Here is a 23237-nt window from a genome sequence, read left to right as displayed (position 1 = left end):
GTAATATCACCATTTTATTCTCACAATTTATATTTTTTATAATTTTTTGGATACAGTTAAAACCCCTGATACATACAGTATTCATCAGGTTATATTATTAACCTTTTCTTGGAAAATGGCGCCTTTTTTCAATTTTATATATTATATATATATTATATATTATATATATATATAGAATATTTGAACTTTTGTCAATTTTTCCTAGTAATATCACCATTTTATTCTCACAATTTATATTTTTTATAATTTTTTGGATACAGTTAAAACCCCTGATACATACAGTATTCATCAGGTTATTAACCTTTTCTTGGAAAATTATGCCTTTTTTCAATATTATATAATATTATATATATTATATTATATATATATATCCAATATCTGAACTTTTGTCACATTTTTTCTAGTAATATCACCATTTTATTCTCACAATTTATATTTTTTTATAAATTTTTGGATACAGTTAAAACCCCTGATGCATACAGTATTCATCGGGTTATATTATTAACCTTTTCTTGGAAAAAGGCGCCTTTTTTCAATAATATATATATATCCAATATTTGAACTTTTGTCAAATTTTTCCTAGTAATATCACCATTTTATTCTCGGAATTTATAATTTTTATAAATTTTTGGATACAGTTAAAATCCCTGATACATACAGTATTCATCAGGTTATATTATTAACCTTTTCTTGGAAAATGATGCCTTTTTTAAATATTATATATTATTATAAATATTATATTATATATATATCCAATATTTGAACTTTTGTCACATTTTTCCTATTCTCACAATTTATAATTTTTATAATTTTTTTACATTTATTTTGTAATGTTACAATTTTCAAATAGGCAATTTATTTTCCTGAAAATTATATTTTTTCTTGTAATATTTATTTGTGAGTATACTTGTGTATACTCACATTTTTTTGTTCTATTATTACAAATATATTTTGATAAAATTGTGACTTTATTCATGTAATATATTGACTTTATATTTTATTGTATCATGGTAATAATAATAGCAGAAAAAATAATAACTCCATATTATATTGTATAATATTATTTTATATATATGTATATTTTTAAAAATTAAATACAAAGATTTTTTGTCTGGTTAGCATATGGATTCAATGAGCACTGCTTGCAAAAAACAAAAAAAAACCCTAATAGCATTACAGCAGCACTCTTTTGCTATACATCCTGATGCCAATATAACATGATTATTATTATTAATACTACAACAGCAACACCGCAAATGGGAGTCATTTGTAGACGCTGCCTGGAAAAACGACCACTCCACCACCGCCGCCATCATCATGAGCATCATCACGCCATTTAATTTGAATAAAAAATGACCGCACATTTCCCGGCTTATCACGAAAGCATGAAGTTCTTAGTGGGCGTTTCCGCTTTGCGGTCTTAAGCGTGGAAGCTGATAAAATGCTAAGTGTTAAAATATTGATGGAGCGTCCTGGAAAACAATGTATCTGATTACATATCACTCATATATCATATCATTACTACACATTGCAAAAGAGTGAAATATCAATTATTATAAATAATACCATATCCTACTTCCATGTCGCCCACCCAGGACCACTCAAGGACAGGAGTTGCAGGGGACATAATTGCTTTTCTCTAGCAACCACCCCCCACACCCTGACTCCTGGATCTGAATGCCCTTCCTGGTAGATACAATGTCATATGGGCCAATTTCCCCTCAAGGATGGGCTTAAGGCCTTATCTGTTCTGGAGATACTGCGCTATACATCCTGATTTGTTTTTCTATTTGTGTACACGCAGGGCCCCGACGGCGCTGATCGGCAGCTGAGTGATGAACTTTGGCAGGGAGGTGGCTCGACAGACCAGTTGCTATACGTACGTCGTAGGAGATGAGGATCCAACCCTGGCGTGTCTAAATGTGTTTGAGGTGAGACTGATATCCACATTTTTTTTGTCATCGGAAGGATATTTCTACAAGAGGTATGTGATACAGACAATTTTCGGTATCGATCGGATACAACGTCAATACGGATTATTTACAATTGGGTATATTTTGTAATCATTGGTCCCTGGCACCTTGTAATAAAAAAACAGGAAAAAATAGAAATATCAGTAATAACGTTGCAAGTATAAAGTCAAAATATTAAGAGAAAATGTTGTAAGCTAGCAAAAAAAACATCGTAATAATATAAGGGAAAATACACATGAAAAAAGTTGTAATATTACAAGAAAAAAGGTTATTTTGGGAATAAAGTCATAATCACCAGAAGAGAATTTACAAGAAAATATATGAAAAAAAGCAGTAATTTTATAAGAAAATCAAAATATTGAGAAAAAAAATTGCAATTTTACGAGCGTAAAAAAAATGTAATTTTAGTATCAGAGTATTCAAAAAATTTAAAATCCTAATATGAGAAACAAAATCAATGAGGAGAAAAGTAAAAATATAAGAATAAAGGCAAAATATTATGGCTATAAAGTTGTATTTTTTACAAAAAAATTTACAAGAAAAAATTTAAACAAATGGAAAATTAATAAATAAAAATAGCAGAAATTTTCTGAGGATAGTTAAAAATAGGGATGTCTGATAATTATTAATACCAATATTTCTCGGCCTGATATTAGCATAAAAATGCTGTATACACATATATCGGCATCAATAATAAAAAAAATCTAAATATTGAGAAAAAATTGCAATTTTACGAGCATAAACCTGTAATGAATAAACTTGTAAAAAAATGTAATTTTAGTATTTTTTTTAGTATTCAAAAAACAATTAAAATCCTAATAGGAGAAACAAAATCAATGGGAAGAAAAGTTAAGATTATAAGAATAAAGGCAAAATATTATGGCCATAAAGTTGTTTTGTTTTTGCAAAAAAATTTTAACAAGTGGAAAATTAAATTAAAATAGCAGAAATGTTTTGAGAATAAAGTTAAAAATAGGGATGTCATAATTATTGGTTCCAATATTTCCCGGCCTGATATTAGCATAAAACTGCTGTATACACATAAATCGGCATCAATAATAAGAAAATCAAAATATTGAGAAAAAAATTGCAATTTTACGAGCATAAACCTGTAATGAATAAACTTGTAAAAAAAGTAATTTTAGTATTTTTTTAGTATTCAAAAAAACAATTAAAATCCTAATATGAGAAACAATAAATGGGAAGAAAAGTTAAGATAAGAATATAAAGGCAAAATATTATGGCCATAAAGTTGTAATTTTTACAGGAAAAAAAATTTTAACAAGTGGAAAATAAATAAAAATTGCAGAAATTTTCTGAGAATAAAGTTAAAAATGGGGATGTCAGATAATTATTTATACTGATATTTCTCGGCCTGATATTAGCATAAAAATGTTGTATACAACAGATATGTCATGTTACATATATATCGGTATCGGAAATTGAGAGTTGGACAAAATCGGCAAAAAGCCAATTTATTACGAGAAAAAAGGGATATTCTAATCAGAAAAAGTCATAATTTTCTGAATATAAAGTTGAAATATTAAAAGAAAAAATGTGTATTCGAATGCGAAAAAGTTGAAATTTTATCAGAATAAAAAACAAAAAAACTACAATATAAAAATAGTAATTGAGCAATACTAACTAATTGTATTCTATGTGTCAGTTGGCCGAGAAGGGTGACCAGGCTCTGCTGGAGAACCTGGTGAGGAAGAACCCTGAGGTCCTAAGTGAGAAAGATGAGAGCGGAGCCAGCCCCGTCCATCACGCCGCCGCCGGCGGCCATGTCGGCCTCATCCACTTCATCAGCGCCGTCATGGGCTCTCGTGGTACTTCACTGGCCTTCATTGATCATGAAAACCTCTTCAGTGTGTTTACCTTCATGGCGGCGGTGTTTGTGTAACGTTCACATCTGCCTTCTGCGACGACCACGGAAACGTGCCCCTTCACTGGCCTTCATTGATCATGAAAACCTCTTCAGTGTGTTTACCTTCATGGCGGCGGTGTTTGTGTAACGTTCACATCTGCCTTCTGCAGTTCTCAACGTCTGCGACGACCACGGAAACGTGCCCCTTCACTTGGCTGTGGACAAGAACCAGGCGGGGAGCTGCAGGGCTCTTCTGGACCTGAAAGCCGACCCCAACATCCTTAACAAAGCCTTGCTGTGTCCTCTGCACTTGGCCATCAGTCTCGGACACAACAACCTGGTGGAGGTGAGCAGAAGACAGAACACGCCATGACTGACCCCCCCTCACGTTACTGACGTTAACTGTTTGGACCTTCACAGCTCCTGCTCTCCTACAGCACGGTAGACTACAACCTGTCAGGAGATCTCGGAAACACCCCTTGCATGATGGCCTGCTCCCTCAACAACTGCGACGCTCTCACCTTGCTGGTGAGCATCCGAGAGTCGGGCCCCTGCACGTCCATCGCAGTTATCTTCTGACAAAGAAGCGTCTTTGTTTTGTTTGTCGAAGATAAAACACGGAGCTCGGCTCTGCCAGCAGAACAAACTCGGCCATTTTGCTGTGCACGCTGCTGCCTTCGCGGGCGCAAGGAAGGCCATGGAAGTCATCCTGAAAGCCGGTAGGACAGAAAAACGAGATCTACAATGACATATTGTTCTCTGGTTCTACCATATCTTACTTATTTTGTGGAAATATGAAGTAATAACTATTAAAGCAATCGTCACTCGCTAAATGTACTGCAAAAAAGGCCAGTAAGGATAATTCATAATGGCGCCTACAGAGAACATACTAACTCCTTATTTCTAAAATTACAAATACTTCAACTTGCTGATATAGTTCATCTTCAAAAAGCTAAAATAATGTATAAGGCAAAAAATAACCAATTACTTCATGTTGTAATGTGAGAAGAAATATGATCTCAGGGAAGAAGTACATTTGAAACACTTATATGCTCATATTTATATATATATATATATATATATATTATATATATGCGCATATTGCTCTCTGGTTCTACCATATCTTACTTATTGTGTGGAAATATGAAGTAATAGCTACTAAAGCAATCGTCACTCTCTAAATGTACTGCAAAAAAGGCCAGTAAGGATAATTCATAATGGCGCCTACAGAGAACATACTAACTCCTTATTTCTAAAAAAAAAAAAAAAAAATCACAAATACTTCAACTTGCTGATATAGTTCATACTCAAACAGCTAAAATAATGCATAAGGCTAAAAATAACCAATTACCTCATGTTGTAATGTGGCGTCCGAAGGCCAAACAATTCAGGAGGAAGACTTGCAGTTCGCACACTTATTTAGCTTTGCAGAGAAAAACACTAAAAATGAAAAAAAATAAATTGAAAAAAAAAAAAAAAAAAAAAGACTTGACTTCCCAAAACAACAACAAAAAAAATGTATTCTGCTGCCACACATCACCAGCTGCTCCTCTTATAGGGCTCCCAATCTGCTCAGAATGTCCCACTTTCATCCATAGGTTAGTCTACAAAACCCATCTAATCATGAAACTCTTAAAACTGGATTTCAACACCATCATCCGATGCGACCCCGCCGCTACCACAACTCTCCATAAAACATTAACCCATACACATATTTCCCTATCCGAACCCAAGATTAAAAACCCATCCAACCTTACAATCCCCTACCCCCATCCCCACTTACATGGTATGGTCTGATGATGTCACTAATGACATCACCAAACCTATAAAACCCAGAGACTCATGGCGGCTCCTCCTCAAACATTCCTGCAGGTGACTCCGTTGGTAAGTATTCCCAGGTAAGACGAACTCTGTACACCTGTTTGAATCCCAATTTAGCTTGGATTAATATAGCACTATTATCAATGACATTACTCCACTGAATACAATAATACAATAATAATAATAATAATAATAGGAACAAGTGATGAATTCTAACTTTGTCACACCTAAAAATGTCATCCAATACTTCTCTACAAGAGAGGAGAAATATGATCTAAATTTGAAACACTTATATGCTAGGACTATGTTAAAAAGCCATAGCATTTCAGTATGTGGAATCAAACTATGGGATGGATTGAGTAAGACCCTCAAACAATGCACAACGATGAGCCAATTCAAGAAACAATACAAGCAGTTGATGTTTGCTAAATCAAAATAAAATAAAAAATAAATAAATAAATAAAAAAACTAATTAGGAAAGCAACAAGTTACTATGGTACCCATTATGTCATTGTATGGTCATATCACCTTGTACACCGGCATGTGACAACAATAAAATTAAATAAAATTAAATAAAATTAAATAAAATTAAATAAAATTAAATAAAATTAAATAAAATTAAATAAAATTAAATAAAATTAAATAAAATACAATTAAATACAATTAAATACAATTAAATACAATTAAATACAATTAAATACAATTAAATACAATTAAATACAATTAAATACAATTAAATACAATTAAATACAATTAAATACAATTAAATACAATTAAATACAATTAAATACAATTAAATACAATTAAATACAATTAAATACAATTAAATACAATTAAATACAATTAAATACAATTAAATACAATTAAATACAATTAAATACAATTAAATACAATTAAATACAATTAAATACAATTAAATACAATTAAATACAATTAAATACAATTAAATACAATTAAAATGAATAAAAAATACTAATTAGGAAAGCAGGAAGTTACTACGGTACCCATTATGTCATTGTATGGTCATATCACCTCTTACACCAGCAAATGACATTAAATGACATTAAATGACATTAAATGACATTAAATGACATTAAATGACATTAAATGACATTAAATGACATTAAATGACATTAAATGACATTAAATGACATTAAATGACATTAAATGACATTAAATGACATTAAATGACATTAAATGACATTAAATGACATTAAATGACATTAAATGACATTAAATGACATTAAATGACATTAAATGACATTAAATGACATTAAATGACATTAAATGACATTAAATGACATTAAATGACATTAAAACAAAATAAAAAAATACTAATTAGGAAAGCAACAAGTTACTATGGTACCCATTATGCCATTGTATGGTCATATCACCTCGTACACCGGCATGTGACAAAAAATAAAATTAAATAAAATTAAATAAAATTAAATAAAATTAAATAAAATTAAATAAAATTAAAATGAATTTAAAAAATACTAATTAGGAAAGCAGGAAGTTACTATGGTACCCATTATGTCATTGTATGGTCTTATCGTACTAAGTTACGTGACAAAAATAAATTAAAAAAAAAAAAAAAAAAACTTAAACTATATTAGGAAAGCAGGAAGTGAACAAATGTAACAGTTACTGATTGTAAAAGTACCAGATGGAGGGGTAGGATTTAATTAGCTTTGCTTCTTCCTACTCCTTTTGGACATGTGGAACTGTGAACTGATTATGTGATGCATTCAAGTGTAATCTGATGAATGTTCAAATGAAATTAAAACCATTACCATTTTCGTTTTGGAATAATATTTTTGAAGCTCTAATCCTATGTTATTGAATTATCTGCCAATAGGGGAGGAGCTGGGCTACTTCACTGACAACCACATTAACTATGTGGACAAATCCAACAGCAGTCCTCTCCACTTGGCCGTGAGAGGCGGGAACATCGAGACCATCCGATTCTGCATCTCCATGGGAGCCAAAGTGGACCAGCGACAGGTTTCTAAATCCATCCATTTTGCTTATAACATGTTGGCTTTGCACAGCGGTATAATGGCGTCCATCTGGTGGGGGATGTTCACGTCTATCCTCTGGGCTAGCATCCAGAGTTTGGATCAGTCGCATAGAGCGCGTAGCGGCCTGGCTAAATTGTTACAAATGACCTCCACTTACACTGTGGAACAATCATTGGCCTCCTCCTGCCGGTCCTGGTTATCTCATTAAAGGCTTGTGTTACACATCCCAGGCAAGTCTGGGAGATACTTTACTAAGTACGTTTTGTCAATGTATGTATGTGTGTGTACTACATTCCGCTCTGTCAAACCCAATATGTCACAGCGACTGGTGTAATGTGAATAATAACCGCATGTATTGCGGACTAATTGTGGTGTTTGTATGTTTGCTGGCGTGCAGCACGACAGGTCCACGCCGCTTCATTTGGCTTGCACCCAGGGCGCCATCGAGGTGGTCAAACTGATGCTATGCTCTTACGGCCGAGTGGAGGAGATCATTAACCTCAAGGACGGGGCCTGTCAGACGCCTCTACACAGGTGGGGTTACTTTATTTACCTCTTCAGTCCTTCATATTTAGATATTTATATTGACTTGTGGTCTCCTATAGAGCAGCTACACACAATAACCCGCAAGCAACACTTTTTTTAGAATTTCCAGAATCTGCACCCCTTCATATTTAGACCCTTTGATTTGACTTGTGGTCTCCTATAGAGCAGCTACACACAATAACCCGCAAGCAACACTTTTTTTAGAATTTCCAGAATCTGCACCCCTTCATATTTAGACCCTTTGTATTGACTTGTGGTCTCCTATAGAGCAGCTACACACAATAACCCGCAAGCAACACTTTTTAGTATTTCTAGAATCTGCACCCCTTCATATTTAGACCCTTTGTATTGACTTGTGGTCTCCTATAGAGCAGCTACACACAATAACCCGCAAGGAACACTTTTTAGAATTTCCAGAATCTGCACCCCTTCATATTTAGACCCTTTGTATTGACTTGTGGTCTCCTATAGAGCAGCTACACACAATAACCCGCAAGGAACACTTTTTAGAATTTCCAGAATCTACACCCCTTCATATTTAGACCCTTTGTATTGACTTGTGGTCTCCTATAGAGAAGCTACACACAATAACCCGCAAGGAACACTTTTTAGAATTTCCAGAATCTGCACCCCTTCATATTTAGACCCTTTGTATTTAATTGTGGTCTCCTATAGAGCAGCTACACACAATTAGAATTTCCAGAATCTGCACCCCTTCATATTTAGACCCTTTGTATTGACTTGTGGTCTCCTATAGAGCAGCTACACACAATAACCCGCAAGGAACACTTTTTAGAATTTCCAGAATCTACACCCCTTCATATTTAGACCCTTTGTTTTGACTTGTGGTCTCCTATAAAGCAGCTACACACAATAACCCGCAAGGAACACTTTTTAGTATTTCTAGAATCTGCACCTATTCCAGCTGTATTTCCGTGGATTTGTGCTTCCTTACAAAACAGTCTGTTTTCATTTATTCCACCCACTCGGGCATGCCCACTCCACTGTAATTGGTTATGAACTATATAAGGAAGTCTGGAAGTTTGTATTCCAAATAACTTTGGAATAAAATAAATTTAAATAAATTTGGACAAAATGTTCAGGAATTGTTGGAAATGGGATATGGAATAACTGATTCAATTTAGGGGGTGATTTGTCCGCATAACCGTCTGGATTCCGGAATTTTTTTAAAGGATTCTTTAACAAGGGGAACGGCGTTCGAGTGATTAGTGCGCAGACCTCACAGCTAGGAGACCCAGGTTCAATTCCACCCAAATGCTGGTTTACCGCTATTCCAACATTGGTTCTGTTGTGCAATGTACTTTTATAAAAGGTTGGTGGTCAAAGAGAGACCAATGAGTCTCACGGTGAGTTCATGTCCTCATCTATTCAGGAATCGTTCTGTACCTCACGTCACTCTATGAGATGAAAACCAATACACCATCTGCTTGTGAAATGAATGATATGACTCATGTATATTATTACATTACACAACGCCTGTTTCTCCTCCTTTGCAGGGCTACAATATTTGACCACGTGGAGCTAGCAGACTACCTCATATCTTTGGTAAACAAGGTTCACACGTACAAATATACACGGCAATAATGTTGGCGTCATTAATTCCAAATGAAGACGAGCTGCTTTAATGAATGGTAATAGCGACTAATACATTTGCATTGTATTAGTCACTTATTAGCTGTGTAAATGTTAAAGGGTGCAACTAATTATTTCTTGACCATCTGCTGTTTGGGGGGGGCGGGGGGGGGGGCTGTCATGTCATTACATGAGCAAACAGCGCAACAGGAAATAACGCTCTGCAGGCTGTTTATCTTAAATCAATGATGCACCACAGGCCAGGTGACTTGATTAATCGTGATTAATTTGAAAAAGGCTTTCTGATTAAAATGTTTAATTATGTGACGGCTCTACCTCTAACACATGTAAAAAAAGTAATCTGCAGAATTACACTTCTAAATTTCCTCTTAGCTGCAGTTGCCCTCAGTCTCCACTTGGATAAAATTGTATCTAAAAATTTTTTTAATCTTTAGTTTTCCACTCAACTATTTTAAAGTACAAATCAATCGTCAAAAATTTTACTCCCAATGAGTTTCAGACATCGTTCCAAATGATGATTAATCATGATTAATTTGAAAAAGGATTTATCTGATTAAAATGTTTAATTATGTGGCCCTATCTCTAACACATGTTTTTTTTTTTTTAAAGTAATCTGCAGAATTACACTTCAAAATCTCCTCTTGGCTGTAGTCGCCCTCAGTCTCCTTTTGGATAAAACTACATTTATAAACACAGGAGAACCATCTTTTTTCTTTTTTTTTTTTTACAGTTTTCCGCTCAACTATTAGTGAAAATCGATCATCAAAAATTCCTCTGATCTCTGACACTTTTACTCCCTACGAGTTTCAGACATTGTTCCAAATGATGATTAATCATGATTAATTTGAAAAAGGATTTATCTGATTAAAATGTTTAATTATGTGACGGCCCTATCTCTAACACGTAAAAAAAAGTAATCTGCAGAATTACAATTCAAAATCTCCTCTTAGCTGCAGTTGCCCTCAGTCTCCTCTTGGATAATATTTCTATAAACACAGGAGAACTGTCTTTTTTTTTTTTTTAAGTTTTTCTCTCAACTATAAAGTGAAAATAAATCATCAAAAATTCCTCGGACCTCTTTGACACTTTCCTCCCTATGAGTTTCAGACATTGTTCCAAAAGATGATTAATCATGATTAATTTGAAAAAGGATTTATCTGGTTAAAATGTTTAATTATGGGACAGCCGTATCTCAAACACATGTAATAAAAATTAAAAAATGTAATCTGCAGAATTACACTCCTCTTGGCTGCAGTCGCCCTCAGTCTCCTCTTGGATAAAAGTTTATCTATAAACACAGGAAAACAATCTTTTTTTACTGTTTCCAGCTCAACTATTTTAATTATTGTACTCCAAAATGCCAGTTGACAGAAAGTAGAGATGTGGGGATACATATTTTAAGGTCATGTGCCAAATTGTCTCCTCAGGGCGCCGAGGTAAACTCCATTGACTGTAAAGGGAACTCCCCCTTGCTGGTGGCTACAAGCTGCGGGGCCTGGAAAACCGTGGCGTTGCTCCTATCAAAAGGTAATGGTAACGCCGTGCGTACATGCATAGCCAAAACGGACATTCATACGAGATAGCCTCATCAGTTTTATTTTTACTATAGGGGCGACCGTCAATCTAAAAGACAAATTCGGTTGCAACTTCCTCCACTTGGCCATCCTGCAACCTAAGGGGTTGAAAAACCTCCCAGAAGACATTCTGCAGGTATACTTTTTAAATATGCATGCCGTCCTGCGTTTGTTTTTGCCATTAAAAGATTAGCATCTTATTTCTATATTGACCTTCATGCACTTAAAGCGAATCATATATAGTGTATAGCATAGTTTGTGGTCTGCATCTTCTTGTTTATTATAGCATCGTATTTATTTATATAAGCCGCATGACTGCTTTAGCACACGCCGTGCTTCTATTCATACATGTTCCTATGGTGTCGTTGTTAGCGTAACAACGTCAAGGCCTTGCTGAGCTGCGAAGATAACGAGGGCTGCACCCCGCTCCACTACGCGTGCAGGCTGGGCATCCACGACTCGGTGCGGAACATGCTGGGACTCTCGGGGCAGATGGGCCTCGCGTGCAAGTCCAAGGATAAGAAGTCCGCCCTGCATTTTGCTGCAGAGTGAGTCGGTTTGCACCGTTTCTACTCAGCAAGGCATCTGCAGAATTACACTCCAAAGTCTCCTGTTAGCTGCCGTGGCCCTCAGTCTCCTCTTGGATAAAATTTAAGTATAAACACAGGAGAACCAGTATTAAAAAATGTTTTGTTTTGCTTTTTGTTTTGTTTTTCAGGAATCATTCAAAATGGTGATTAATCATGATTAATTTGAAAACGGATTAATCCAATTAAAATGTTTAATCGCGTGACAAACCTATCTCGAACACATGTATTAAAAAAAGTAATCTGCAGAATTACACTCCAAAGTCTCCTGTTAGCTGCCGTGGCCCTCAGTCTCCTCTTGGATAAAATTTAAGTATAAACACAGGAGAACCAGTATTAAAAAACGTTTTGTTTTGTTTTTCAGGAATCATTCAAAATGGTGATTAATCATGATTAATTTGAAAACTGATTAATCCAATTAAAATGTTTAATCGTGTGACAGCCCTATCTCGAACACATGTTTAAAAAAAAAAAAAAGTATTCTGCAGAATTACACTCAAAGTCTCCTGTTAGCTGCCGTGGCCCTCAGTCTCCTCTTGGATAAAATTTAAGTATAAACACAAGAGAACCAGTATTAAAAAATGTTTTGTTTTGTTTTTTTCAGGAATCATTCAAAATGGTGATTAATCATGATTAATTTGAAAACGGATTAATCCAATTAAAATGTTTAATAGAGTGACAGCCCTATCTCAAACACATGTTAAAAAAGAATCTGCAAAATTACACTCCAAAATCTCCTCTTAGCTGCAGTTGCCCTCAGTCTCCTCTTGGATAAAATTGTATGAATAAACACAGGAGAACCATCTTTTTTTTTAACAGTTTCCAGCTCAACTATTTTAAAGTGAAAATCAATCTTCAAAAATTCCTTGGATCACTTTTACTCTATATGAGTTTCAGACATCGTTTCAAATGATTAATCATGATTAATTTGAAAATGGATTTATCTGATTAAAATGTTTAATCAAGTGACAGCCCTATCACCAACACATAAAAAAAGTGTTCTTGCCCTACTTTTGTGCTTCTCCTTAGTAGCCTCTTAGCTGCAGAGGCCCAGTTTCCTTCTGCCCTCAGTCTCCCCTTGGATAAAATTTCAGATATAAACACAGGAGACCCAGCATGTATCTTTTTACAGTTTCCTCGCTGTGCTATTTTTTAAGCGCAAATCAATAATCAAAAACTCTGCGGATCACTTTGTGGCACTTTAACGCCATATGATAAAATAAAAAAAAAAGATTGCTTATCGATCAGTGACTCGGCAGAAGCATAACCGTTAAAATATGGGGCCTGGGAGACTTGAGGCTTGAGTCACGATGTTCCACCAGCCAAATCTTTCATCTATATAATTGAACAACAGCGTGATGAGAACAAATTATCAACATAAGTGCTCTTTAGAAGATACCTCAATGTTCTGTCGCTTCAGTCCAGGCGGCAATTTTTGTGCGGGAAAAAAAAAAAAAGCTTTTTTGAGGATTAATCGTCCGTGACATCTCCATTACGCAGTGACTCAAAGGACTAGAATAGAATTCAATTAGCCAGGCATATGTGAGTTTTTTTTTTTTTTTTTTTTTTAACTAAGAGTGTGAAATGAGTGGACATCCACCATTTTTTTGTCATTGACTTGTACGTTAGGCGCAATCATTCCAGGAGAGCTAAGGGGCGAATAAAAAGCCGTGCTATGATATCATGCTTTAAATCTTTTCGACAGCTCTTCCAGTCGTAGCGTGGCACTGCTTTAAAGGCCAAGGAGGCTCATAATACCACTTATGAGTTATAGACGCCGTACCTGTGCTCCTGGACCCCTGAGCGCCCCTGACAGGTATTGCTTATCGTTTTTTTTTTTTTTTTTTTTTTTTGCAGGTATGGACGTGTTAATACGTGTCACAGGTTACTAGAGACCATCAAAGACTCGCGCTTGCTGAACGAAGGTGACGAACGCGGCCTGACACCTCTTCATTTGGCGTCCAGAGGGGGGCACACGGAGGTGGTGGAGCTGCTGCTGCGTAAAGGTGCTCTTTTTCACAGGTAAAACGCCAACACATTTAATCACATCCGCTGATGTGCAGTCCTATGTACACAACCGAAAGGGACATGCTTAATGTTTGTTTGTCTGCAGTGATTATAAGGGCTGGACCTGCCTGCACCATGCCGCCTCCGAGGGATTCACTCAAACCATGGAGATTATCTTATCGGCCAATATGAAGCTACTAGATAAAACGGATGAAGATGGGGTATACATTTATTGGTCCAAAATTTTTCAGAGGGCCACATATTGGTGTGTGTGTGTGCAATGGCCATTTGGATGACGTAGATATGTTTCATGAAAACTGCATCTCATATTTGTGATGTTGGAAAAAAAAGCCTATTATTATGAACTTATTATGCCATTTTTTCAGTTATTATTTTTTATTTTTTCAAAATATTTTCTTCTTGGAATATTATGGAATATTTATTCCCATTTAGTCCCATTAATTTTTCTAAAAATTACAATTTTATTTGTTTTGTTTTGTTCCTCTTAATATTACAACTTTAAAAAATAATATAAAAAAAAAAGTAAAACAAATTCTCATAAAATACTTTTTCCCTTTCTGTATTATTTTGACTTTATTACTATAATATAACTTTTTATAATACAATATAATAATGTAATTTTTTCATTACAGTAATATTAATTACTGTAATATTTTGACTTTATTACTATAACTTTTTATAATATAATAAAAAATTTTCCATTACAGTAATATTCATTACTGTAATATTTTGACTTATTACTATAATATAACTTTTTATAATATAATATACATTTTTTCCATCACAGTAATATTCATTACTGTAATATTTTGACTTTATTACTATAATATAACTTTTTATAATATAATATAATGTAAATTTTTCCATTACAGTAATATTCATTACTGTAATATTTTGACTTATTACTATAATATAACTTTTTATAATATAATATAATGTAAATTTTTCCATTACAGTAATATTCATTACTGTAATATTTTGACTTTATTGCTATAACTTCTTATAATATAAATTATTCCATTACAGTCATATTCATTACTGTAATATTTTGACTTTATTACTATAATATAACTTATACCCTAACCATATTTTACAAATATTATAACTTATCTTTTCTTTTCCTTATTTTTTTCTCAAAAATATTTGTATTTAATATTTTAACTCTATGCTACTAAAAGGACATTTCTCTTGTTAGAATATTATTTTTTTTCTCCTGGAAAATTACGACAATTTGTCCTTTACTGTTGTTTAATTTTATTACAATTTTAATAGATTTTTTTTATTTTTAACAAATTTTATACCTCAACCAAAGTTTTACAAAAATAACTTTCTTCAATCTTTTTATTTAATGCTACTAAAATGATGTTATTTCTTATTCTTATAAATTTTTTTTGCTGAATATTTTCACTTTACCGCAGATTTTTCCATTTTTGCTACACTTTGGACGGCCCTGGTGGAGTGTTTTGCATGGATGTGTGAATATGCATGAAAAGATTGACTTACGACCATGTGTGCCACCTCAGAACACCGCCCTCCACATCGCGGCGAGGATGGGCCACGTGGCTGCGGTCATGGTGCTGGTGAATCGATCCGCGGAGTTCACGCTGAACAAGAACAACACGTCGTTCCTCCACGAGGCGCTGCAGAACGGAAGACAAGATGTGGTCAATTCTGTCATTGACAGCGAAAGGTATGCCAAGCGGAAGCGGCACGACCGAGCAGCGCCATCATTTATGTTGTCCCGGCAGGTGTGAGGATGCTCTGATACTCTTTAAACCCGGTTCCTCTCAGCGAAACCCCATACTCGACATGATCGAATATCTGCCTGAGACCTTCAAGGTTTGCCTCCGTGGTGTATCACAGCCACTACGGCTCCTCCAAAAGTCATTAAAAGTCCCTCTCTGTTCCTCCTCTGCTCTTCAGCACCTGTTGGACTGCTGCGTGAGGGAGTCTGAGGACGACCATAACAGCCCCAACTACAATGTAAGCTCGCCACACATGATTGCGTTGTGTACGGAAGGAAGTGAAGGCAACCTCTGTGCTCAACAGATTGAGTATGACTTCAAATGGCTCCAAGCTCCCCTTGAAATGCAGAAGGACGTGGACAAGTCCCATCGGATTCAGCCCCTAGCTTCACTTAACGTAAGCGTCTTTTTCTTCTTTTAACTAATATGAGCCTTTTTAAGGCTGTCGTTTGGCAAAAAATAAACAAAAAAAATCTAATCACAGCTTTCAAATTAATTAATCATTAATCACCATTTGGCAAAAACTAAACAAAAGAAGGGATGTCAAAGGACACATTTAAAAAAATCTAATTAGTCAGTGTTCAAATTAATTAATCATGATTAATCACCATTTGGCAAAAACAAAACAAAAGTAGGGATGTCAAAAGACACATTAAAAATCTCATTAATCACAGCGGTCAAATTAATTAATCATGATTAATCACCATTTTATTCACCATTTGGCAAAAACGAAACAAAAGTAGGGATGTCAAAGGACACATTTTAAAAAATCTAATTAGTCACAGTGTTCAAATTAATTAATCATGATTAATCACCATTTGGCAAAAACAAAACAAAAGTAGGGATGTCAAAAGACACATTAAAAATCTAATTAATCACAGTGGTCAAATTAATTAATCATGATTAATCACCATTTTATTCACCATTTGGCAAAAACAAAACAAAAGTAGGGATGTCAAAGGACACATTTAAAAAAATCTAATTAGTCACAGTGTTCAAATTAATTAATCATGATTAATCACCATTTGGCAAAAAACAAAACAAAAGTAGGGATATCAAAAGACACATAAAATCTAATTAATCACAGTGGGTGCATTAATTAATCATGATTAATCACCATTTTATTCACCATTTGGCAAAAACGAAACAAAAGTAGGGATGTCAAAGGACACATTTTAAAAAATCAAATTAGTCACAGCGTTCAAATTAATTAATCATGATTAATCAAAAAACAAAAAACAAAACAAAAGTAGGGATATCAAAAGACACATAAAATCTAATTAATCACAGCGGGCACATTAATTAATCATGATTAAAAGGACACATTTAAAAAAATCTAATTAATCACAGCTTTCAAATTAATTAATGTTAATCGCCATTTTATTCACCATTTTGGGCAAAAACAAAAAAGTAGGGATGTCAAGGGCACATTTTTTCAAAATCTAATTAATCATAGCTTTTAAATTAATTAATCAATGTTAATCGCCATTTTATTCACCATTTGGCAAAAACAAAAAAAAGTAGGGATGTCAAAGGACACATTTAAAAAAAAATCTAATCACAGCTTTCAAATGAATTAATCATGATTAATCACCATTTTATTCACTATTTGGCAAAAACAAAACAAAAGTAGGGATGTCAAAGGGATGACACATTTTTCTAAATCTCATCAATCACACAGTGCAAATTAATAATGATTAATCACCATTTGACACTATGTGTTAAAGCGCTGTATATAAAAACCGTTGCAGGTTTTACACAATGCAATTAGATTTTTTTGCTTATGACTTTTTATTTGTTTTGCTGGAAATGACATAATTACAATCACGTAAGTTGAATACTTTGAATGGGGACACGTTTTAATCACTGAGAAGTATTTTCAAGTCATCAGACTAAAGTCCGAGTCAGGTCCTAAGTCTTGAATTATGTTTATTGTCAAGTTGAATCAAAAGTCATGAAAATCGTGTCCCGAAAACATAAAGTATGCATCTCCTTGCAGGCGATGGTGAAATACAACCGCCTTGAGCTCCTCAACCATCCGGTCTGCAAAAAGTACCTCTCCATGAAGTGGTGAGTGCTCACCATCACTATGACACCTCAGATACTGTACATGTGGTACTCAAAGACGCAGCTAGATTGTAGTCCTGTGGTTCCACAAGTGGTTCTCTGGTCTTTGTGTGGCTATGCAGGGAGGCGTACGGGAGCACGGCCCACATGCTCAACATGTTCCTGTACCTCCTTGGTTTGCTGCCGCTCACTCACCTCATCGTTGCTCTGAGGCCGTCCATGAACGTCACAGAAACGGGCGAGCGTCAACTCATCATGGTGCCCGTGTCCCTGAAGAAGGTAAAACACAATGAAATTAGAACAGACTCAGGACCTGTTGTCTTATATTCGGGTAAACACATTAGCTGGGTTTGGTTCTCCCATTTTTATGCATCAGATTTTTTTAAACAAGCCATCAAGTGACCCTAACGAGCGTTTGCTCAATAAATATAGCAGCCGTGGATTAATTCCACTTGAATGGCATCCAACCACTTGATAGATATTGATTAAGCCGTGTGCTCCAAGACTAATATGCCAGCTTTCTTTGGGCGAGAGTTAGGGTACACCCTAACCCACTCTACAATTGTCTTTAATTGTACATTATTAGAGCCCTCTAGACATGAAATAGCACCCCTATAGTCACATTTACATTCCTATTACCCATTAAATTAAGAGTAAATAAGCTGTAACAGTAGACTGTGTCAGGGATTATTGTGAGATGCTTCTTCTGGTGATTGAGTCTGGTGCTTGTGTGTCATTACTGACACCAGTAGTTATTGTAGTATCATAACAGCGTCCTTAAATGGGTTTTCATTTGTTCATTTTCTTATCCTCATGAGGATCGCAGGGGGATGCTGGAGCCTATCCCAGCTGTCTTCGGGCGAGAGACAGGGTATACACCCTGGACTGGTGGCCAGCCAATCACAGGACACATATAGACAAACAACCATTCACACTCTCATTCATACCTATGGACAATTTGGAGTCGCTAATTAACCTAGCATGTTTTTGGAATGTGGGAGGGAGCCTATCCCAGCTGTCTTCAGGCAAGAGGCGGGGTATACACCCTGGACTGGTGGCCAGCCAATCACAGGACACATATAGACAAACAACCATTCACACTCACATTCATACCTATGGACAATTTGGAGTTGCTAATTAACCTACCATGTTTTTGGAATGTGTAAGGGAGCCTATCCCAGCTGTCTTTGGGTGAGAGGCGGGGTTTACACTGGACTGGTCGCCAGCCAATCACAGGACACATATAGACAAACAACCATTCACACTCACATTCATACCTATGGACAATTTGGAGTCGCTTATTAACCTAGCATGTTTTTGGAATGTGTAAGGATGCCTATCCCAGTCGTCTTTGGGTGAGAGGTGGGGTTTACACTGGACTCGTGGCCAGCCAATCACAGGACACATATAGACAAACAACCATTCACACTCACATTCATACCTATGGACAATTTGGAGTCTCTAATTAACCTAGCATGTTTTTGGAATGTGGGATGGAGCCTATCCCAGCTATCTTTGGGTGAGAGGCGGGGTTTACACTGGACTGGTCGCCAGCCAATCACAGGACACATATAGACAAACAACCATTCACACTCACATTCATACCTATGGACAATTTGGAGTCGCTAATTAACCTAGCATGTTTTTGGAATGTGGGATGGAGCCTATCCCAGCTATCTTTGGGTGAGAGGCGGGGTTCACACTGGACTGGTGGCCAGCCAATCACAGGGCACATATAGACAAACAACCATTCACACTCACATTCATACCTATGGACAATTTGGAGTCGCTAATTAACCTAGCATGTTTTTGGAATGTGGGAGGAACCGGAGTACCCGGAGAAAACCCACGCATGCACGAGGAGAACATGCAAACTCTACACAGAGATGGCCGAGGGTGGAATTGAACTCGGGTCTCTTAGCTGTGAGGTCTGCGCGCTAACCACTCGACCACCGTTCACCATTTTTATGCTTGAAAATTCAAATTTAAGCAAAGTTGGTTCTCCTTTTCTGTCATGACCCCCTATTTTTTTTTTTTTTGTGAGTAGCAGAGTCTGTTCCTGTCCTTCTGTATGGTGATGGTGTTGGTCATGAACATCTACGCCATAGTTAAGGAAGTGTTGCAGATAATACAGCAGGTAAATAATAATAATAATAATAATAATAACCCAAACAAACAAAGTGGATCCTTCTGACGTTTTCTTCCTGTCAGCGTTGGAACTACCTCAAGGACTCCTCCAACCAAAACGACTGGTTCTCCGCCATCTTCTCGCTTCTGTTCGTTATCCCTCTAATGGCAAACGCGCAAGGTTCTTTGCACTGGCAAGCCGGCGCCATGGCGGTTTTACAATCCTGGGTTGGATTTCTTCTCTATCTCCAGAGGTACCTTGGAGAGTTCTGTTGATTGCATCAATGGAGGCCGCCCGTCTGACCGGGTCTGTTCTTCCCGCAGGTTTGAGGGTATTGGCATCTACGTTGTGATGTTCGGCGAGATCATGCGGACGCTGTATCGAGTCGTAATGCTCTTCTTTTATCTCTTGTTGGCGTTTGCGTTGGCGTTCCATGCGTTGATGCTCAACCAGGTACGGAAACGCCGTACTGATTGTTTTAGTTGATTTCAAACATCACTGGTGAGTTCGCCCCCCCCCCCACAGAGAGAGTTTGAGAACCTGCCGCTGGCGCTGATGCAATCCTTTGTGATGATGGTGGGAGAGCTCAACTACCAGAACAACTTCCTGGATGCTTATCTGAACAACGAGCTTCCCTTCGATGCGTTGACGTTGTTCATTTTAATGTCCTTCGTTCTGCTCATGCCCATCTTGCTGGTCAATCTGATGGTGAGCGCCACCCGATGAAGGGAACGGAACAGGCTCCTCCCCCCGTCCTTTCACCTTATCGGCCACTTTGTGTCGCTTTGCAGATCGGATTGGCGGTTGGAGACATCGCCGAAGTGCAGAAAAACGCTGCAATGAAAAGAATAGCCATGCAGGTATGTCATGCTTTTAATGTCCAATTATTTGCTTATTATGATTATTAGGAATGTTGCCTTTTTTGCCAAAAAACGATATTCCGATATTGTCCAACTCTCAATTTCCGATATCAGCCGATACCGATATTTAAAGGGAACATATTATGCTACATGTTTTTACATTTTATATTGAGTTGTGGTCTCCTATAGAGCAGCTACACACAATAACCTGCACAGAAAACCTTTTAGATTTTCCAGAATCTGCACCTATTCCAGCTGTATTTCCTTTGATTTGTGCTACCTGCTAATCACAAACGCGGATTCTGTTGTGATTGGTCACCTGCCCAACGTGCTTCCTACCTATGAACCTATAACGGTTAATAGTGTTACGATCTAACTAATTACTTAGTAAAATTGCGTCTTCGGCCAATCAGAGAAGTTGAGTGGGCGGGTGTTTAGAGCATATAAGCAATGAGGATTGGCTAAGGTTTAGTAGGATTGCGTTTTCAGCCAATCAGAGAAGTTGAGTTGGTGGTTGTTTAGAGCACATAAGCAATGAGGATTAAACCTCTGTAATGGTACCCGTCTTTGCTGTGGGGGGGGGGGGAGGGGGTGTCACAATAGTTACTTCTACTGGTAACTAGTTACTTTTGTAGTGTAGTAACTCAGTTATTTATTTTGAGAAGTAACTAGCAACTATAACTAATTACTGTAGTGTTACTTTAAAAAAGTAACACTGCCCCTCTGTGACATCACAAAAGGAACGGTATTACCACGCCTTTTGAAACTGAGCGTTTTGAGCCATCCCAAACTTTTTTTAGGGCTCACTTCTGAATGTCCAAACCTCATTATCTGAAACTTTAGCATCGTTTAACACAAGAATACAACATTTTAAACTATATTTATAGGTCACAAAAGAGGAAAAAGGTACATTTAAAGATGAATGCGGGATCAGAAACAGTTTTCAATAAGTCATGTATTGTCATGAGGAACAAATGTCTTGCTTTTTGTCTAATTTGAGTCACGAAAATTGTAAATAAATAAAATGGAAATTTCCCCGATGTTCATTCAATCCATTTGAAATGAACAGCTAAACAGCAAGTAGACCGAACGACTCAAATGAGTCATCCTGGTCACACACTGTTGTGGGATGGCATTTAACACACCAACCAGTAATTCAGACAGCGTGGTGGTGCCGATCCCACAGCCGTGTTGGATTAAAGCCAAAATGGCGTTCTTTCTACTCCCAATTTGTGGAGGTAGTCTTTAATAAACACAACCCTGTGGGGCGACCACTGTTGTGAATGTTTATTCATTCATTCATTCATTCTTTCATTTTCTACCGCTTTTCCTCACGAGGGTCGAGGGCGAGAGGCGGGGTACACCCTGGACTGGTCGCTAGCCAATCACGCTAATTTGAGTAATGAAAATTCTAAATAAATAAAATGGAAATTTCCCCTATGTTCGTTCAATCCCTTTTGAAATGAACAGCTAAACAGCAAGTAAACCGAACGACTCAAATGAGTCATCCTGGTCACACACTGTTGTGGGATGGCATTTAACACACCAACCAGTAATTCAGACAGCGTGGTGGTGCCGATCCCACAGCCGTGTTGGATTAAAGCCAAAATGGCGTTCTTTCTACTCCCAATTTGTGGAGGTAGTCTTTAATAAACACAACCCTGTGGGGCGACCACTGTTGTGAATGTTTATTTAGGGTGAAAAATGCACTTTCTGCCCCGCTGTAGATCGACCTCCACACCGCTCTGGAAGACAAGCTGCCTTACTGGTTTATCAAACGAGCCGACAAACGCTCCATCGTCATTCATCCTAACCGCAAGTGCTCCAAGGTATGATATTAACGCCTTTTTTGGGAATACATTTAATTTTCTTATTTTTTTTTCTTATTTTTTAATTGCAGCACTTCATAATGCAACTATTATCAGGCGGGGAGGACGGCGACGACGCGTGGAAGCGCACGCAGGCCGCTTCACAAAGATGCACGGTATTAGAGAACGAGCTGAAAAAGCAGAAGTGCAGGTAATAATAACTGTAATCTAAAGGTGTTAATAGTGATGCATTAGTGCCCCCTAGTGTTTATGCTAAGCAACATCATTGCGTCCCCAGGATGAAGGATATGTCCAACATGCTGGAGAAGCAGCACACCCTGCTGAAGCTCATCATCCAGAAGATGGAGATCACGTCCGAGGCGGACGAGTACGACGGTCCCGTGAACAAGCGGGGCGGCATGTGGCCTCGAGTGTGCACGCCCAAACGCTCCATCAGCAGCGGCAGCGGCGGGACAGTGTCTCGCTGGGTGCCGCTCATGAAGGCCATCGAGTCCAAGCACAAATGAAGCGCTTGTAGTTTCTCTGGATTTGTCCACATCCTTTAGTCCTTTAATTTGGTTGCTAGGTTACTTACGGC

The 23237-nt window shown here is 36.7% G+C and overlaps 1 protein-coding gene and 1 long non-coding RNA gene across 3 annotated transcripts in view; one reads left to right on the top strand and one right to left on the bottom strand.

The window, feature by feature from the left end:
- Positions 1 to 1605: 1605 nt before the first annotated feature.
- On the top strand, positions 1606 to 23224 carry trpa1b (transient receptor potential cation channel, subfamily A, member 1b). Its single transcript, XM_078792359.1, has 28 exons — positions 1606 to 1689; positions 1805 to 1931; positions 3640 to 3802; positions 4011 to 4186; positions 4261 to 4368; positions 4451 to 4559; positions 7520 to 7665; positions 8080 to 8216; positions 9746 to 9794; positions 11270 to 11369; positions 11452 to 11552; positions 11789 to 11964; positions 13861 to 14025; positions 14117 to 14231; positions 15555 to 15721; positions 15780 to 15870; positions 15955 to 16014; positions 16081 to 16173; positions 17776 to 17846; positions 17966 to 18122; positions 19891 to 19980; positions 20055 to 20224; positions 20295 to 20424; positions 20497 to 20679; positions 20763 to 20831; positions 22559 to 22660; positions 22732 to 22850; positions 22938 to 23224. Exons 2-28 carry the CDS (start codon positions 1836 to 1838, stop codon positions 23164 to 23166), a joined length of 3372 nt encoding a protein of 1123 aa, XP_078648485.1. The 5' UTR covers positions 1606 to 1689; positions 1805 to 1835; the 3' UTR covers positions 23167 to 23224.
- LOC131108830 (uncharacterized) overlaps positions 3964 to 23237 on the bottom strand; it is a 56061-nt gene continuing 36787 nt past the window's right edge. Inside the window, exons 7-10 of one of the 2 annotated variants that reach the window (XR_013627797.1) lie at positions 18039 to 18113; positions 15535 to 15671; positions 4362 to 4549; positions 3964 to 4177 (exon numbers count right to left, since the gene is read on the bottom strand). This is a non-coding gene — a long non-coding RNA (uncharacterized LOC131108830). Of the gene's footprint in view, positions 4178 to 4361; positions 4550 to 15534; positions 15672 to 18038; positions 18114 to 23237 lie in introns of those variants that run through there. The other variant, XR_013627799.1, reaches the window with a different exon arrangement.

The sequence above is a fragment of the Doryrhamphus excisus genome, linkage group LG7 (genome assembly GCF_037039965.1).
Source record: "Doryrhamphus excisus strain RoL-2023G ecotype Guam linkage group LG7, RoL_Dexc_Guam_v1.1, whole genome shotgun sequence".
Classification (NCBI taxonomy): Eukaryota; Metazoa; Chordata; class Actinopteri; order Syngnathiformes; family Syngnathidae; genus Doryrhamphus; species Doryrhamphus excisus.
Note: the sequence above shows the minus strand (reverse complement) of the source record. Positions and strands in the feature narration are given on the sequence as shown.

Excerpts from the sequence above, each read along its gene's own strand:
- trpa1b (XM_078792359.1), top strand. The coding sequence starts at position 1,836 with ATGAACTTTGGCAGGGAGGTGGCTCGACAGACCAGTTGCTATACGTAC. Across the intron at positions 1,932-3,639 it reads CGTGTCTAAATGTGTTTGAG|TTGGCCGAGAAGGGTGACCA; the intron begins GTGAGACTGATA and ends TCTATGTGTCAG. Across the intron at positions 8,217-9,745 it reads TGTCAGACGCCTCTACACAG|GGCTACAATATTTGACCACG; the intron begins GTGGGGTTACTT and ends CCTCCTTTGCAG.